General features: G+C 35.8%; 1 protein-coding gene across 7 annotated transcripts in view; it reads left to right on the forward strand.

The window, feature by feature from the left end:
* LOC118189173 (uncharacterized) overlaps positions 1-20,416 on the forward strand; it is a 298,250-nt gene that overhangs the window by 223,417 nt on the left and 54,417 nt on the right. For all 7 annotated transcript variants that reach the window (XM_085808704.1, XM_085808699.1, XM_085808700.1 and 4 more), the window contains 3 exons: positions 13,646-13,746; positions 13,826-13,957; positions 18,621-18,712. In XM_085808704.1, the coding sequence (XP_085664830.1) occupies positions 13,646-13,746; positions 13,826-13,957; positions 18,621-18,712 (325 nt within the window). The remainder of the gene's footprint in view (positions 1-13,645; positions 13,747-13,825; positions 13,958-18,620; positions 18,713-20,416) is intronic.

Raw genomic sequence — 20,416 nt, forward strand, 5'->3', positions numbered from 1 at the left:
CGGGGGTGTCACTGGGCGGAACAGGCGAAGTACGTCGGGAGCATAGCTCCTGATAGGGCCACCCTAGGCGTGAAGGCCGTTCCAACATGCCCAGCTAAAGCATAGCAGGTGAAGATCCTTCAGGGGATTACCGTCTTAGTGATCCGATGTCACAATCCTGGAGACCCAGTGATCTCTCCTCCTTCCTGCCTCTTCTCCTCTTAAGTGCAATTTTTCTCGTTTTCGTTCTCCCTTGTGGTTTCCTCTTCTGAGGTTCGGGTCGTCATAAGAAACTGGAACAACCTTGTCCCTAGTTTTTCGAGTGGCGAGAAAATGCAAGACAGTTCATGTACTACGCGTACTAATACAACGGCATGCATATAGCGCGACATATTCTAAGATGCGAAATCTAAATAATGGAGAAATGCACAGATGTAAAATCCCGCAGTAATATTCTAATTGTAAATGCAAAAGAAATCTATGTATATTAGGAATGCCAATGTAATCCATTATATGTTTTTTTTTTTTTTTTTTTTTTTTCTTTTGTACACGGTAAATATGTGAATGTAATGATAAAGTAACAAGTGTAAAGAACTTTGGTATAGAATGGTATTGTAAAGCTTACCGGTTTAAGAATAAGGAGTAATGTAATATGCACATTCGTATAAGTTATGCAGTATAATTTATCCTGCATAATGTTTTACCTGTGCATAACAAATTCTCCTGCGTATAACTTAACACGCATCATGTATATACCCCCTTCTGTGCATGTTTTTCCTACGTATCACTAATTTCCCTGTGTATAATTTAATGCCCTTTCTGAGTTTAATGCGCATCTAGTGCAAAACAGCATTATTACAATCTGATGATAATGTATTTGTTACCAGTATACGACATATTAGGAAAGAAAATTAATGTAATAAGTAGTTGCGAAGTTAATATAATGTTAAGGTAAGGCGTTATTTCGTCTTCTCAATCAGATGTGTAGAATATAATGTAATGTGTAAACCATGTATCGGAATATATAATGTTGTAATATGTAATGTAGTATGTACTATCTTGTTAATTTGCTATGTAGTACATAATCTAATGCGTAAATCATGTATCGTAATATATAATGTAATATGTAATGCAATCGTAATAGTGTCATATGTATCACAATATATAATGTAATATGTAATGTACTAATTAATAAGCAACATGCAAAGCCCAACTGAAACAATGTGAATGCAAACTGTATAATAGTATTATGTATAACGATGTAGGCAGTGTATCGAGTAACGGGTACAACTGGCATGGTGCATATGACAATTCAGTATGCATCCAGTGTATAAAGCTTATCATATGTATAATGTATAATGTAATACCTGTGAATAATTTAACCCGCATCATGCTTATAACCCCCTATTGCGTATAATGTTCCTATGTATCATTAATTTCCCCGTGTATAATATAATGCGTAACCAGTGTATAATGATAATATAATGCGTATCTTGTGTCTAATGTGAATCCTATGCAAAATAACCCTTTTATAATCTACCAGTATAGGGTTTATAAGGTAAGAATTTTAATGTAATAAAATGATGCGAAGTTAATGTAATGCTGGGTGAGGTCTTAATTTGATATATAGTATAGAATGCAAAGTGTAAATCATGTATCGTAATATATAATGTAATATGAAATGTAAGATAAAAGTGGACGTGGTGCTGTACTGATTAACCCAAATGGCAAAGGGACAGTGCCCACGTCCTCCGTCGCTTATCGCTTATCAGTCAATCACATTTTAACATGCTGTCCTGCTTTTAGTCAGAAACGTGAATATCATTTTAACTCTACGAATGTTAACTTAACAGATCTCATTGGAAGAAACCCTCACATAAACTCATAAGATTTTTAAAAGACATCTCTTTTTACCATATGATTTAAAGTTTTTTCCTTTTATCCTGCTCTACCTGTTGCTAGAGCATTTCTCAAAGTCGTTTCTCAATGCCTTCATCAGCATTACAGGTTCGTTTCAACACTTCATCTGATACAGTGTGTTTGTGCATTTTGGATTTTATTCACCATTCGTCTGGCGCATAATTACTTTCAAAGTTTTGTGCCATTAAAAGTCAACCAACCATTCGCAATTAATGAAATCTGTTTCTTGCAATCAATGTTTATTGCAGGCTTGCAGAGCATGGTTTCGTATATAGTCGGCTGCATCTTTCTTCTGCTGTGAATACCCAACTAATGACAGCATTTCGATATGTCGGTGATACATTTGTACTTATCTGAAATACCCTTGGAAATTATTTAGTAATTTCAGTCAATATTGAATGCCTATTCAGACTGTTCAGTCAATATTACATGAAATTGTAATTTTGACTGAAATGCCAGACATAAATAATTTCCGTGGGTTCTATTTTTCTTCAGAATCGTATCCTGATTTTGCTCTATTTTTACTTTTTTCACGAGCAAATTTTTTGCACAAGGCTGATTTTGTTATTTTTTCTGCTGCGAGATCTTAGAATTTTCCTCTGCTTTTATTTCGCTAAATTGTAAATATGTTAATAATGCTTTTCGATCATTTCCCTGTTTTATTCCTCGGCACAACATCATCTATAATGGCAAAAGACAAATCTTTGATTTCTTTCATAGTGATAATCATTAAGTAAATTTCCTAGGTACAGGCTTCTAGCTTCTTTTTCTTTCTCTTCCTTCATCATCAAACACCTTCTGTGAGAAGGTCATTTCTTTAGATTTTGGAGTCTTCTCCAACTTCAGGGTTCTATCTGGTTTCTTTTCTTTAAGATTTCTGCACTTTTAATAAGTGTTTACCCTTTTACTTGTTCTGTATTCGGTTCAGTTAAACTTTAACTAATACAGTTTATTTTTCACAAATGAGGAAGAAATATGTTCCTTCAAACCTGGAACTATATGTAAATTTATCCTTTTTATCCTCTCCTAATTCAAGGCATCAGCAGCGGGCGCATTAGCTCAGACTGCTGAGTCAAAAGAATTAATTTTATTCTTTAGAATTGTTTAACATATTAATCACATCAATGGCAATTTACGCAATTACGTCATTACGTAATTTACGAAGTTACATCATTGCGTAAATTACACAAGACACATGGAGATGCATTAGCAATCAATATTGACAAATAAAGAAACCTAGAGTAATAACTTCTTTTCCATCAGTATCCATTGAGGTTATGTAATTAGAATTTTATGAAAGATATTCAGTTCCGGTGTAAACTTTGCAACTTATCAGTGCGACATACACTGGTGTGCAAAAATTAAGGACGAGACTGTTTTTTTCAATATAACTTTGTACAAAAGCTTTCCAAATCAACACATTTAATACCGTAAGATCCCCAATACGTAAGGACATGAGTAATGTAAGCAACACTTACTAAAAGAGAAATCAGAGGGATAAAAAGAAGCTTTATTGAAAAAGTAGCATGGAGCGCAATGCAACTGAAGGCCGAAACATCCCTGTGATGGGTGTCCAGCAAGAAACATCCGGTCTTTAATAGGGGATATGATCTCCCCTGACTGCTATGCATGTTTCACAGCGTCTGCCCGTGCTGAGAATAGGGTGTCAATGAGTTGTTGAGGTATTGCTGCCCATTCGTCTTTCAGCGCCAATCGAAGCTCCGGAATCGTTACTGGTGGTAAGGTACGAGCTGCCAAGCGTCTGCCTAGAAAATCCCATACGTGCTCGATGGGATTGAAATCCGTGGATCGTGCCGGCCAATCCATACGTTCAATATCATCACTCTCTAAGAGCTGTTCGGCAGCTACTGTGCGATGATATAGTGCATTATCGTCCATGAAAAGGAACTGAGGACCCATAGCGCCTCTAAAAAGACGCACATATGGAAGAAGAATCTCGTTACAATAACGGGTCCCGTTGACTGAACCTGCGTCGAAGATGTGAAGGTCTGTACGACTACCAAGCATGATGCCTCCCCAAACGAGAACACCGCCACCTCCATACCTGTCCCTTTCAATGATGTTCGAGGGATGATTGCGGCTGCCCCGCTCTCTCCAGATGAGTATGCGATGAGAATCGCTACTCAGACTGAATCTGCTCTCATCTGTAAAGAGTACTCGTCCACATTCATTGTCTCTCCAATTCCGGTGTTCCCGGCACCACAGAGAACGCCTTCTCCGATGGGCAGGCGTTAGAGGTACACACCATACAGGGCGTCGTGCAAACAGACCACCACCGTGCAGTCTTCTGGCCACGGTAAAACGCGATATCGGTCGTCCAGTCGCCTATGTCGTGTGTCTAGCGATTTCTCCCGCTGTCTGCCGCCTGTTTCTTCTGGCCTGTAAGGCAATATACCGGTCATCTGCGGGTGTGGTTCCTCGTGGACGACCACTACTAAACCCCCGGATAGCTGTTCCTGTAGTTTGAAATTGTCTCCAAAGCCGTGAAACGATGCTGTGAGCAATTCCGAACTCTGCAGCCACACTTGTCACACTGCGGCCTTCCTCCAACTTCCCAATGATTCGACCTCGGGTAAAAGCATCCAGATGTCGTCTAACAGATTGATTATTCGCCATTTCTCGCTGCGGCAGCAACTAGGTGTGATTTTTAACTGCTATACGGCGTGCAATCTCTTTCCCAGAAATACTGATCTTACACCGACAACATGCTTTATACTTCTCAGACACTTCCCCATTACGTCTACCTGCATATCTGCGCATGTGCTACCGTACATCACCTTACTTAATCTCTTGATTGGTCTTTCTGTCCGCTCTGCCTCTTCGTTCAGCTGATATGCTAATTTTTCGACTTCGTCTCTAATTTTTGCACACCAGTGTAAGTGCCTGTGTTTAATAAAGTTCGTTTTCTCAACTTTTCAATATTAAGAACTTTCTGTGGATACCTTGGGAACTGTTTAATAAAAGTTCTATTTACTTCTTTTTGAGAGCATTCACTTGTTTTATGGCGAAAACATTGGCATGAATACTTGGAATTCTGTTTCTTTTTTGATTGAACTTCATTTATAGTTGAAGCTTTGAAGCGATTAATTTTATTCTGAAAAATTTTTACACTTTTATTTGATTCTTTTCTCAAGTTCTAACGCGCTGCTTCATATTCCTCTAATGTGTTTACAATTTCGCCTTTTCTAATTTTGGGTAGAGTGTTTACGAAATATTCATGTATCTCATTCGGTAATTTCCGTGTTTATTGATCGGCAACTATAAGTCACCGTTTAATTAACCGATTAGGTTATCAGTTTAAAAGAACTTACAGACAATTGTTTTTTCATCTAATTTTTTTTTTTTTTTTTTTTTGTTTCTGAACCTTATAGCCAATCCTCGAAGAAGTTGTTAAATTCAAATTCGAAATCACGCAAAGTTGCGGAACTTTCTTTATAATACGAACAAAATTTTGTCTGAACTGCTCTGGGCTCAAGCTTGAAGCGCTTAGCTTACGAAATACATTAATAGTCACAATTGTTTACCAACACATCAGGCACACGAGTCAATAAATTCATAATGTCTAGTGAATTTGAGCCATGTAAACCAGACCTCTTCCGGTGTGTCCATTCTACTGATATACTTTTCACATAGCTTTAAATAAATGCTGATATCTCCATTTCCATCACACCGCGTTATTAGCTTTAGTAAATCAACACTTTTTTATTTCTGAGAATTTTAGAAGAATCGGTATTTTGTTTAAGCTCAATCCCTGATTCTATCTTTATATATTTACACTCCCTCTCTGCTTTTTGTTATTTAATTTTCTTTCCCGTTCCTTTTCAGGGATAGTTGCATTCAATAAATTTCTGGTGAATTCTTCATTATAATTTTCCGCTTCCACAGTTACACAGCATAACTGAGTAACCTTTAGATGCTGTGGGATAATTAAACACAACTCATCTGTCCGTGCAATAAAATAAAAAAATATATATATTCTCTACCTCCAGTTTAGTTTGTATGTAGAGTTTTGATACACATTGTATGTCAAATCTCGTTAACAAGAAATGCTTGATAAATTATTATGATTAATGAAATAAATTATATGTCATAGATTATTATCATAAAATGAAAACCATTAAGAATCAAACAACGAATTTTTTTGGCAGACGAGGAAATCATCTGAAAGTTGAAAATAGGGAGAATCCAAGCAATTTTATAATTGTTAGAAGGATAAAATAAAATGGCTACGTTTTGTCGTACTATTTTTTAATTTTGAAATGTCTTTTGTGATGACAAAAAGAGAATGTGTAAAGGCTTTATCAGTAACCGCAGTAGAATGTATCATGTATGTATTTATGTATCAGGGGCAACCTATTTCAATAAACTGTGTTCTGAGAAATATTCTGAAGAAAAAATTTTGAGAATACTTTGTATGTTACAGCAAAAAGAAACCATTTTTCATGTAGCAGGGTGACGCGATAAGGTGGGAAGGCAGGGAAGCAGAAAAAAAATTTACGATTCACGGAAGTGTTGGAATTACATTTATTGCAGATAATTTAAATTTCAAGGAAAGAAAAGATGTTGTTTTGTCGAATTTCAAAAGTGAACTAAATGGCTGGGTCAACCCAATCTATATAAAAACCACCAGCGGGCGAGAGCGGATAAAACCGCTAACTCTTTAACCGCTAACTCTTATCACTTGTCTGACAGTAACATCAGAACAAGGGCACGAAATTCATTATGGCAAGGAGTGCAAATTTGGGCCTGTCGTTGGCAACATCATTGAATACCATACAGTTGACAATACGACTTCGCTCAGTTCCGTCCCAATTTTGACGGAGAGCACCCCGGGGAGGGGACGGAAGACAGGGTTTACCACCTCTCTTTCCCTGCTATCAACCTCTAGAGAGGACTTTCGGCTTGCCGGATAATTAGAGTGCCTCATGCCGCACGGACACTATAAATTTACAAACATCCATGCCTTATCCGGTGTTCGAACCCCGGCCCTTCGTTACCGCATTAAGCCGCGTTTCCACTGCTGCGTATGCTTTGCGGTGCGTATGCGTTTCTCCAATCAGCGAGCGAATTCACTTTGATTGACATCTGCAATCCGGTCGATGGGCGGTGACGGATGACGTACGGATGGAGTACAACAATGTTCAACTTCTATCCGTATGTCTGCAGATGCGTTGGGGTTACGTGGTAAAAAAGGAGCAATCAGGTGTAGTCACCAAAAATTAATGGCGGCAGAAGTAGCGATGAACGCTCGCTTAATGAAAGAATGTTTTGCTAAAAAATATTTATTTCTGAATTAACATTATAGCGAGAAATCTGGGTGCTGAAGAAGTCAGCAATCAGCTGAATTTAGTTAAAAAAAGATAAGAAAAATAAGATAACTGCAACTACATTACTTATTCGCAGATAGAATCAGGTGTTCAAGAAATTCAGTTCAAGGAAATCAGAGGCAAAAATTATAATTCCAAGTCCATGAAATAGCAAAATTTATCCTGACAATTATTTCCCAATTCTGCATACTCATTTACCTTTAATGAAAATGAATGTCTGACTATATCAAACTGCTATAGCAAATTAGATATGATTAAAAGATATGTTATTTTTTTCTTTTGAAACAGGTAAAAACTAAGAACGTTAATTATAAATTAAATTTGATAGCCTTTTAAAGAATCCATTGCATTAAAGAGTATGTTAAATTTGTATTTCTCTATTTATAAATATATCTTTTTGGCTAACATATATTTGTAAGCACATGAAATATATTTTTAGGAGCCGGTTTAACTTCAATCGGAACGCCACTTTAAAAGATAATGTTTTTTGTAAAAAATGTACTAGAAGCTGAAAAACAAACTCTGGTGAATTTTTTAGACGATAGCACACTGAAATAAGACCAAAAAATTTAGTTTTAAGAATTGATTTACTTGATGATGTATATAAACCAAAATATGCGTACGGCTATCGTATGATGATAGTTTAGTGGTAAATCTCACGGTAACAATGTTTAACTTTTGGGGTCGTGAGTTCGAATCCCATACGCTTTTTGCACCCTCTCTACAACTTTCTTAGCTTTTTGTTCCAATTATGATCTATATTCGTGTTTTATAATTTATTTCTATTATTATATGCATGAAATATATTGTTTTATTTATGCTCTTATTTATTTAAATTTTCCCCGCAAAAATTTTTGAAAATTATATAATACGAATTGAAAGCATACCATGTACATATATATTTGAATTTAACAAGCATTCTCTATTCGTAAAAAGCAAATTTAAAATTAATTAAATTTAAATGAAATTTAATGCAAACAAATAAATGATTAATTATTGCTGCGAACTAATCTACAATATCATTTAAATTCTGAGAGCATATGTAAATCAATTGCAATATCAAAATCCATGAATAAATATATAATTCCAAAAATTTATTAATCCTAAAAATTTATAAAAATTCATAAATGAATAATAGGCTAGATTATTAATCCTAAAAATTTATAAAAATGCAGAAGTGAATAATAGGATAAGTAAATTTTTGGAATTATATATTTATTCATGGGTTTTGATACTTGCACTTGATTTACATATGCTCTCAGAATTTAAATGATATTGTATATTAGTTCGCAGCAATAATTAATCATTTATTTGTTTGCATTAAATTTCATTTAAATTTAATTAACTTTAAATTTGCTTTTTACCAATAGAAAATGTTTGTTAAATTCAAATTTCATTCCTTGCAGCAATGGCGCAAGAGAATTATTTAAATTTAATTTATTTTGAAACCTTGCAGATATATACATATATATTTTCATTTCACTTTTATGTGAACGCATATACATGGGCTGAGACTTTGGGATGTTTACGACTCTAATCTTTCATTACCAATTAACATGAGACAGTATTAATGCCCTAAACATTTTTTTAACAAAAAATTACTATAATAATTGCTTTTAAATTCAGTCCTCTCCAGCAGAAGCGCAGGAATTAATTAATTAAATATTTCTATTTTCTTTACCTAATGTGTGTATATATAAAGAGAAAAATCTTATATTTATAACTTCTTCTATAAAAATAGAAATGAATTAAAAATGTTTAAATTAAAAATAATATTTTATGGATTATGCATAAAATATAACTGCCCATAGTGCATTTTAAAACGAACGAGATTTCTAATAAATTATCCGGCTATGACCCTGAAGTCAGCAGTATACAAACATAGCAAATTTTGTGTAGATATTGTGAACTTTTCTTTACAGTTGCTGTGTATTTTTAAAGTACCAACTCTTTTTTAATTCCTTTAAATTTTTAATTTTATTTATTTATTTGGTTATTTTTTCACTAACAGTACATTTTAGTTTTAATAATATATATATTATTTCATTAATATTTAAGGCTTCTAGAAACACAAAAAAAAAATTTTTAATTTATTTCAGCTTCTATGGAATTAGTGATGTTCATAATATGCATTATAACCTTACTTATCTAAAATTTGCTAGCCTAATTTACTTTCGCAGTTCATAAGCAAAAATAAAAATGTTCAATAACATGGAATTTAGTAAACAAAACTTTTCTGCGTTTTACGTCAGGATCCATATCAAATCCAAAGCAAACAATACTCGCTTAAGCGGGAAAAATTCAGATGTTCAGCGTCGTAACTCGCGAACTGCCTGTTTGGCGCCAAAATATTTCAGTGACACCTAGCGGCGGAAAATGAAAATATTTTACGGATACAGAACAGATATCATAACAGATACGCGGCAGTGGAAACGCTTGTACGGATGCCGTAGGCGTGTCTTCAATTGACGCAACGCGTTCGTACGCAATAGTAGAAACGAGGCTTTAGGCTCCCCTAAGCACTATATAAGTCTGAGCGGCTCCGCTACTCTTCTAGCTCGATTCAGATTCAAATTTCGTTGAATGGACTGGTAGCATGGAAGATTTCGTGGTTTTCATTCAGTGAAATGTCAGTATGAATCAGTTACCCTAACAAATTCTTCCGCGAAGGCATCTCTCCCCTTAGGCAAATAGCACCTTGTGGGCTTTGCCATAATCTAATAAATCTGAATTCATAACATATAAAATCTTAAATCATGTAAATATCAAAGTACTGGATTGTATTAAAGTACCCCTTAGTTAATGCTGACGGTATAATTATTTTAGAAAACGCAGTGAATTTGCCTCATAGAAATTCTAGTGGGAGAGATTAATTCTTTAATTTGTATGTAAATATTGTTTATAATATGTGATTAATATGGAATGGGGCAAACGAAATTCCTAAGTCTGCTTTCAAGACATTTCAGTGCTTCTTCAGGGCGGAGGTAAAAAGTAAATTATCGTCAGAAGGAAATATAATTGAATGCTGCGATGAAATAGTCTTAAGTTTATCGATAACTTCCAAAAGATAATTTGCAATATAAGTATTGTTAAGAAGTAATGGAAAAGATCTAGAAACAGCGTATTTGTCTAAAGGTATGCTACAGTTCTTTTTAAGTTTGAAACTATAGAGTGAATTGGGTTTCAGTTTTATGAACTACTGTGAAATCTCTGAAGTGACAAGGCATACTTGGACCAGATGTTTAGATTATGCAAATGGCGATTTTCAACAAGAACTTCTGGTAACTGCTCTATATCCTCCAGCTCTTACCGAACGCGCATTTCTGTCGAACAGCGGTTCAGACTTAACCGCAGTAGCCAGCGGCAACTGCGAGCCGCCGTCCATGCAAAAATTACACAAATCTCAGCTAAACCGTAATTGGGGCGAGAAAAATTCGCTGTAACTGTATTCAGGCTGTTATAGATCTGCTGATCGTAAGAAAGTAAGAAGTGACGTCAGCTAAAATTCTGCAGCTGTTGTACCAGAACAGAAGATTAGAAAGTTTTATGTGGAAATTAAATGCGGTTGGTTAAATTAACCTCTTCCTAGAGACTTGAGCACATCTGTTCCACTCATTCACAACGCTAGATAAGCCTAAAGGAATCTTAGTCCACTGTGGAGGCAAAATATTTTCAGTTTAATGCAAGGAAGAAAGAGACAGTTTCTGTTATCTGATCCTCTTATATGCTGCCCCAATGAAAGAAAAATTAATCTGTATAGGCCGTGTGAAGAGATACAACATAAATAAGAATTCGGTTAATCTTCGGATTATGGTAACTTAACGATTTTTTGGAGAAACTTTGGCGACCAACCCTGCTACAGCAACCTGCTAGTTTTTTTTTTTTAACGCCATTTTGTTTTCACGAAGTAAAGGCATTTTTTTTAACTCAGCATTTTTTTTCAACAATCTGCTAGCCGAATTACGCTTATGCTAGAACTTCTATGGAACAAAAGTGCTTAATCATGACGAAGATTAGGTGCGAAATTGGGAGAAAGTGCAGAATCGCCCACTGCTTGCTGCGTTTTTAAGAATTGCACATACACGGTATCCATGTACACGTCGACCTATTTGCACTTAAAAAAACATCCCAGAATTGCACAAAAATGACATTGCGCACACTCTTGACTTTATCCATGTACACTGCTAAAGTCCTAGCTAGTAACCTTTATCGCCTTACCAAAATGTCGCCAAACTACATGTTACTATATTCCAAAGATTAGCCAAGAATTTCATCTATTTATCACATCATTGCATTTAAGAATAACCAGAAGTATTTTTATATATTTTTAAAAAGTAGCATAATAAAGTTATCAGCAAAGAAACACTCAGAGTTCAGAGGTATTCTGATTAGCATATATTCGTTATGACCGCGCCTACTTACCATCGAATAAATGTTGGATATGTTTTGAACTCATTACGTTTATGCAGTATCCACCCTAATTACGTTTTTGCGTAAACTAAGTAGAGAGTGTTTTGCTAACAAGAAAGTAAATTTGATGTTGTCTGTTCGGCATATGGTATGTAAGCTGTTTAATTTTAGTATTAGATAACTTATTATCTATTTTGTGTTCTGTAGGTGAAAGTTTGTTAAATATAAATTTTGGGCAGTGAAGTCATGATTAATTATGATACCTTAAAACATTAAATGTGTGCTTAGAGTCGAAAACTTTGGCTTAATCTAATGACATTCTGATTTTCCTGCAGATATTTTTATTTTCTTTAGCTTTCCAAATTAAAAATGTAATTAAAAATGTTCGTGAAATCTGTTGTATTCATAGGTAGCTTGTTGGAAATATTTCGCACAAGAATGGTGTAGCTACTAGCAACTATGAAATCATAAGGCGTCTTAGTATAGATAGAATGTACACATGGAAATGAGTTTCTAAATTTAATATGCCTAATTATGTGCTTGCATTTTGATTTTTATAAAAAAGAATTAATAACATCTCTGCAACCGGCGGCTGAGTGGTAAGATTATTGAACACCGGTAGTTCGACTTGGGCTCAAATCGCTGTGAACGTGGGAGCTGCATGGGAGATTTTGTGCCTTTTTCCTATGTGTAACATATATAGGAAATAGTTCCCCTTAAAAGCTGTTCCATGAAGGCATCCCTCAGGCAAATACCACTCATATGCTTTACCATAATCCAATCTAATTCAATCTAAATAACTTCTTCTTGCAACAAACATAAGTTTCTTTTCAAATATTTACAAATACTTTAAGTTTTCATTCAGTTCTTACCACAAAAAATGATATATACAGGATGAAATAGCTGTTGTGTGTATCGTGCAATTCAGCATATGTGCGAGACGCATCCATGAAACAAATGTACCACACTTACAACAAATGGCAAGCCAATCATTGCGAAAGGCAAATACGCGTGCCCGAATGTTGAAAGAAATTGTCACATGTCCCTTCCTGTTTCGGAAATTGTGTTCCAGGTGGATGTCGACGAGTCTGACAACCGAATACAAAAGCAGATATGTGGGATCTGCGTTTCTGCAGTGGTATCATGAATACGGTCTCGAATTTCTCAACAGGATCATCACAGGTAATTCAATATGGGTTGCTCATTTTGTCCCGGAAACTGATCCATTGGCGTCACAGTGAATTTCCGTGCAGTATAAAATTCAAGCAGACTCTGTCTACACGAAAACTGCAGTGCGCGGTATTCTGCTTATCGACTTCTTGGCCAGCGTTCAAACAGTAAATGCCGACCGTTATTGTCAAACACTATGGAAATTGCAACGGGCTATCCAGAACAAAAGGCACAGGATGCTCAGTACAAGTTTTCTGTTATTCCATGTTTCACGGTACGGCAAGTGTCTCAAATCAGATAGTAAATATGTTGCAACAGTAGCTCAACAATTGCTGTATTGGTGCCAGTGAATGTTTTCATGTAACTCTATATATGTAAATATTTTTTAAGACTGTAGGAAAATTTACTCTTTGGATGCGACCTATATTTTACATATTTCTTGACCAACTTTTGAAAGATTTAAACAATCATATATTTAATTTTGGAATTAATTTATGTTAAATTAAATATAAATCAATCTGATTTTAACTGGTCAAATAAATTATTAAAACTTCTGAACTTGCTAGTTTATTTCAGTAATGTATAATATGTGTTTGGTAATCTGATTTAGTCGGGACAATTCTTCTTATATTCTGCATTAAGAGACTTAAAATAAGAAACTGTGTGACGTTCTTTTGATGTAATATGAAATACGTAAATTATTTTTACTATATAGTTTATTTGTAAAGCGTTTAAAATGTTTAATGCTCTTGTTGACAAAAAAAAAAAAAAAAAAAAAAAAAAAAAAAAGTAAAATGCTTCTAAACTCCTTATTCCAGACTTGATGGAAGCAGCTTACCACAGACACAATCCATATCACAATTCTGTTCATGCAGCTGATGTTACACAAGCTATGCATTGTTTTCTTCAAGAAAGCAAAGTGAGTTAAATACAAATACATTCAATTTAGCTTATTGGTTATGACACCTTTTTTAATGAATTTTAAATTTTACTATTAGTTTGCTGCTCATTTGACACCTTTAGAAGCCATGTCATCTGTAATAGCAGCAGTTGCGCATGATCTGGACCATCCCGGTGTTACGCAAGCTTTTCTCGTTGCCACATCCAATCATTTGGTTAATCTTTATCATGTAAGTTTTGTGTTTTATATATAATGTAAATTGTTTAAATGAAATGTATATGTCTTAATTTAGATTATCTTATTAAACGTGAAAAAAATTAAATTTATAGTTATATAGCGTTAATTATCTGTTCGTTTTTATTACATATCTTAAAGTGTTTCTAAAAATGTTTTTTCAGAACATAAATTTTGCGATTAATTAAAAGTAATGTCTTCATTGTCCTACTAAATTTAAAAATCTTGGAAATCAATACTATTTAAAATTGGATTGAGTTTATCTTATGGCAGTATAAACTGCGTAGGTCAAAATACTTGTCTTAATAATATCCCGAAATTAAAGCCATAATATAGATGAGCGAAGATGTAAGCACGCACCTGATTGTAACTTTGGATAAAAGAATTAGATTATATGCTGGCTTTGCATAGGTAATATATAAAATTCTGAGTATGCATAGCGCAGGCAGGACCGGCGCTAGACCTTTTGCTGCCCGGTGCAATCTCTGCGACTCCGAAATTCGGCCGCCCGGTTTCTTGCTAAATTGTAAGTATTTTGCCGCCCCTAAACCATGCCGCCCGGTGCGGCTGCACATGTTGCATTGGCTCCAGCGCTGGCCTTGAGCGCAGGTCAAGTGAAAGTAAGCTGCGTCTTTCCACAAAATCGCTCACGACCATGCAGCATCCAATTGCAAACTATGAAATCATGTTGAAACGACAGTTAGTCGACTTTCTAAATCCTGCCAACGTATGTTAAATATCCGTGTTATCCTATTTGATTCAGAATGCTAGATTTCTTTTTCAGAAAGATGTGTATAATCCATCCAAGATCTTAATACAGCACCTGCATTGCAGGAATATATTCATAACCTACTACAGAGCAACAGTCGAAGTTTCATTTACTGACTTGTTTATAATTTTTATTTATATTTTTAAATGAACGGTGTTTCATCTCTGAGAAAGTGTATATAGCGAACCTAATCGAGAAATGTTCCAATGATGAAATTCGCAAATTACAGCAACTGTATTTGTTTTAAGTAGTAGTAAGAGAACAGAGTTAACGCGGCCACTGTGAACAATAGTAATATTTGTAATATAAAGAAAATCTGTCTCCATCTTTTGAAATCATCCTTTATCTGTTGCGTAATATGACTTTAAGCACTTAGTTTCTCCGACATAAAATTGTAGTAAATTTTGAAACCTTTTCTCCCTCTAACGTATAGCTATCATATAACAAAAAATTTTTGTAAATATCATTGCCAGCTTGAAACAGGGGGAGCATGCGCTATGCGCACCTTAAAGACTTTTAAAATACTTAATGCTCTTATACTTGCTGTCTAGTGACAAAGCTGACTACGGAGTGACTGAAGTGTTTTTAATCCTGTTATTCCTTTTAATTTCCATTGCCATATGGGCGATGGTACTGTAGAAGGACAAAGCTATTCATCCTGGAAGATCCATCATCATCAAATTATTCACTTGCCAGAGTTTCTTATTTTGAAGTTAGATGCTATGAATTTTCATTACACTCCTGTTAAGCTCTGCAAATTTCGCAGCATTTGGATCATTTGATGGAACACCTCGAGATGTATATTTGTGTTTTGCACTTTGCTGTAGTTTTGTATGTAGAGTGGTGTACAAAACTTAAGCAACAAATTCATTTATCAGCATACAACTACGTACAACTACGAAATTGTTGAAAAGGACTTTTTGCGATCAGTATAACTCAGTAGCAACTTAAAAAAAAAAAAAAAAGAAAAAGAAAAAAAAAAAAAAAAAAGAAAAAAGAAAGAAAATCGCATTTCCATGCACTCTTCTGCAAGTGAAAGTGAGATTGTCTGTACAGTATAGCTACAAGAAAACATCAGAACACCTTTATATATGGTAGAGTAATTGGCAAGTTAGAGGAGCGGCGTAGTTTGACGTCTGTCAGCCAGATGTTTGGAATTGATGAAAGTATTGTTTTACTGGCTTGGAAAGCCTACCAAACGACATATACTACAGCTGTAAAAAAAGGTTTGTGTTGGTCGGCCAAGGAGGAAAACGGTGACTGATGTCCGATATTTCGCCCCTCAGGCGAAAAGGGATGGAAACCAGACAGCCGGCAACATTCTTCAGCAGTTACGCACGGCAACTAAACGACAGGCGTCCGGGTTTACTGTGCAGGACGATTTCATAAAAGGGACCTATTCACCCACCGTCCTAAACACTGCTTACAACTGACAGCAGCCCATTGGCGGCGCCGTTTAGAGTCACGTACATAACGCGAAGACTTGGGCACTTTATCAGGGGAGTCACATTTGCTCTTGACCGATGAGCGTCGTCTGACAAATGATTCTCGATGCCAGTTCTTATGGAGAGAAGCAGGGACACGCTTTCATCCCACTAACATCAGGGAAAGAGATCATTCGAGTGATGCTGGCGTGCTTGTCTGGGAATGCATTTTGATAAACAGACAGCCGGAGCTCCGTATTATGGACAGAAGTTTACCAGAGATCGTTAGTGCGATGAAGTTATCCTCCCGCACGTGCATCTTTTCCTGGGTACCGTTGCTCCCGACTGTGTTTTTCATGGGTGAAAATACACGGTCACACAAGACTCGTGCTTTTAAGGAGCTCCTAAAATGATGATATGCGTAGTATGGATTGGCCAGCGGACTTCACTGATTTAGATCTCATTGAGGGAGACGCCTGATTGCACGATCCTACCTTCCGGAGAACACCAGACAACTGTGTCAGATGCTCCTTGAAGAATGGGAAATTTTACCCCAAAAACTGTTAGATAATCTGTTGTGTATCGAAAAGCAGCGCAATGCAACCATTGGCGAGGTCTTATCCCTTACTAAGGTTCTATGGTTTGTTCTTTCTCTTGGCCTAACAGTTTTTTGTACCAACGCCTTTCTGTCTAGAGTCTTTTTCTGTTCTTTCCGTACTCTGTGCATCCTATTAATTTTTTTTTTGCTACTATTCTTTTCTCATCCTTTAAGTACTACATTGTGCCTCTGTTGTATAAATTCTATGTTTCCCAGTTGATGTTTTGCGGAATTACGATCAAAACCAGAAAAGTGCTTAAGTTTTGCACATTAGTGTATTTTTCAATGAGCGGAATTTGATAGAAGTGATATTAAAAGTTACTTCTGACAAGTTTTCATTTGTCTCCTGTATTGTTAATGCGGTTTTGTGCTACAGTTTTGTGTGGGCGAAGAATTTTTACAATTTTGATACTAAAAAATATACAATGAATTAATTTAAATATTTATTTATCTTACAATACAATGTGCTAATATACAATGCCATACCTTTCTTGAATTAATTTTTTGAAAACTCATTTTTCTAATTCACGGAGTGTGACGCTTATTTTTACATTAGTGTAGGTTAACAGTATTGCAAATCTTAATAGTATGTGGTTCCAGCAAATGGGGAAACGTCGCAATGCCAGAACTTCCATCCCTAGGATTTCTGAAAATGTTTCCCGGTTATCTGATTTCTAAAGGAGGCGATTGTTCTCCAGACTTATCATACTATTTTCCCTAGGATTGTCTGAAATTTCAAGTGTATATTAACTTCTAGAACCATCCCGGAGATAAAAATTACCTTGTTGCAGGTGTGGGATCGGCTGCCACAGGCCTCCTTAGCTACCTCCTGCCAAGTATATCATCACGCTGCATGACCTGTTTTGTTGTGAGAAGGGATTATACCCCATAATAGACTTATTTTGAGTACGATATTACAACGCGGATTTTGGGCAGCCCTGCACTAAGAGCTTTGCTGATAATCATGCATACATGCGTAAATGACTTTTGAATTGTACACCTCTTTCTCTGTTATAAATGCATATTCATATCAAATTTCATTAACATCTGTCCATAAAATTTTTAGAAATTCGACTTAATGGGCAAATTCTCTTGATTTTGCGCACGAGTGTATTAGCCAGCTTCTCTTAGAAAGCCGTCCACAAAGGCATTCATTCCCTTAGGTAAACAAACCTAGTGTGGTTTGCGATAATCAAACAAACCAAACCAATCAACATTATACAAAACAAAACACTTCAGTATTTTAATCAGAGCTCTTGGTTTCGCATTTTCTGATCAAAACGCTAGAAATTTATGTGGTACCGTCAGATAAGTAATTGCTAATGTGTTGCGTAAACTTTCTTAAACGAGTTCTTTTGACCGTACCTAAATACGTTATATAGGGTCTCATCTAATCGCTGGCATTGTATTTCTCATCTTATTTACTGTTTTAATGCTAATATATTGGTAAGTATTGCAACTAAAATCTGGCTTTTCCTAAAACGTTTTCCTTTTCCTGGGATACAGCATAGAAATGATATTAAACTGCGAAGCTATGCCCGACGAAAGTAAGGATGTTCATAAAAATACCAAACTACATATCAGATTTTTGGGGGGGGGTTGTGAGCCTTTTTTGGGGGGGGTCTGTGAGCAATCTATCACTGCAGGATTTTATCCAAACTTTATGTATTTCACTGAATTTCAGATTTTGCTCTGCTTGTAAAGTAGTATCGAAGTGTCTCGGAATTTTCTTATTTATTATCTTTAATTTCTTTACCATTTTTATTATATTTTTATGAGAAATCCTTTCATGATCTGTTGTTTAGCCTATGAAATATTTTGATAAATTAAATTTTTTTTTTTTTTTTTTTTTTTTTTTTTTTTTAAGAATTCATCGGTTTTAGAAAATCATCATTGGCGTACAGCAATATCATGTTTGAGTGAATCTGGTATTTTTAGCCATCTAGATAAAGAAGTATGGTATGTGATATTTACGTACGCATCTATTCTGATGTTGTTTAAAATTGCTTCAAATGTTATTTTATATCGAAAATACTTTTTATAGTCTAGTTTTATAGTAGTACGTAGCAGTTTTCATATAAAACTGTTAAACATTAACGCATATTGTAAATAATGTAACAAGTTGCAAGACATTAAATACGTTGGATAGATAATTAAATACGTATGTATAGAGATATTTTGTTATGGACAAAAATCGTTTGTATATCCAAGAAGACTTATGAGGGGGAGTAGGAGGTGGTACAGTCGTAATTTTTCAAACCTGATGTAATCTTATGTAATATTTTGTGTTTACTTTAAGCAGTTTTGATAAAACTAATGCGGTTTTATACAGCACAATAGATAGTTTAAATTTCGAGTAGATAAACATTGTTCTAAATGGCATTATAACATCAATTCTATTGTCATAATGAGCATCTTTGGTTTAGTATACAGTAAGATTTCTCTTATTCTGTTTCAGAGGTGTCAAGCTCCATCCTGATATCATTACCATAAACTCGGTTGAAAGCGGTAATCCAGGCAGCTTTAAAACTCTTCATTCAAAATCTTTTTTTTATATACACTCTTTTGTAAAAAAAATCGAAGCACCATGAAGGAAGTGGTTGTTTTTCATGAAATTGAATATGTTTATAGCTCATACACAGGTAGTAAAATTATTAAAAAATCAAAGTACCTCTTCTTGACTCACAATCATCCATTGAGTGTTCAAATTAGTAGTTGGTCGAATTGCCCCTCGCGGCAATGCATGCTTGAATTGGACGAGGCAAGGAGTGGTTCCTAATATCCTCCTGCGACACATTCTGCCAGGCATTCAGCACTTGTCGCTCCAGATCTGCAATATTTTGTGGTGCCCGAATCTGGCGGTCTATCATGCCTTAGACATGCTCGATTGGTGAAAGGTCTGGTGACCTTGCTGGCCAAGGAAGAGTATCAAGTGCAGGGAGACAATCCAGAGGTATGCGAGCGGTATGTGGCCTTGCATTATCTTGTTGGAAAATGACCCAGGATGATGTGCCACGAAGGTAATGCAACCGGCCGCAGGATAGTATCAACATATCGTTGAGCTGTTAAAGATTACGAAGGATGACTAAAGATGACCTGCTGTCATAAGAAATAACGTCCCACACCATCACACCAGGGGTTATGACTGTATGCGCTTGTAAACCAAAGGCTGGGACCGCTGGCCCCGTCCTCATCAGACACGAACACGATGGTTATCTGCTTCAAGAGCGAAGCGGGATTTATCATCAGACTGTATCATGTCACCAGACTGGTATCGTATAGCTGAACACTATACGATACCAGTCTGATGACAGCCATGATGATCGGCTGCGACACCACTCAGACGACTCCGCCGATGTTGTGGGGTCAAAGGTGTGGTGTTGGTGTGGTGTATTTAATTATGGCAAAGCACGCTAGGGCTATCTGCCTAAGGGGAGGGATGCCTTCAAACTGGCTCGTATACACGTTACACATGGGGAAAATCACGAAAACACCCATGCAGCCAGCCCGTTCGCGGGATTCGAACCTCGGACCGAACTACCAGTGTTAAGCGACTTTACCGCTCGGCCGCTGGTGGGCCAATTGTGGGGTCAAAGGCAAACGTGTTAAAGGCATCTGTGAGCTTAACCCTGCTTTAGACAAGCGCCGTGAGATGGTGAACGG

Source organism: Stegodyphus dumicola, chromosome X1, assembly GCF_044657685.1.
Source record: "Stegodyphus dumicola isolate Sdum_Otavi_A_Nest chromosome X1, ASM4465768v1".
Lineage (NCBI taxonomy): Eukaryota > Metazoa > Arthropoda > Arachnida > Araneae > Eresidae > Stegodyphus > Stegodyphus dumicola.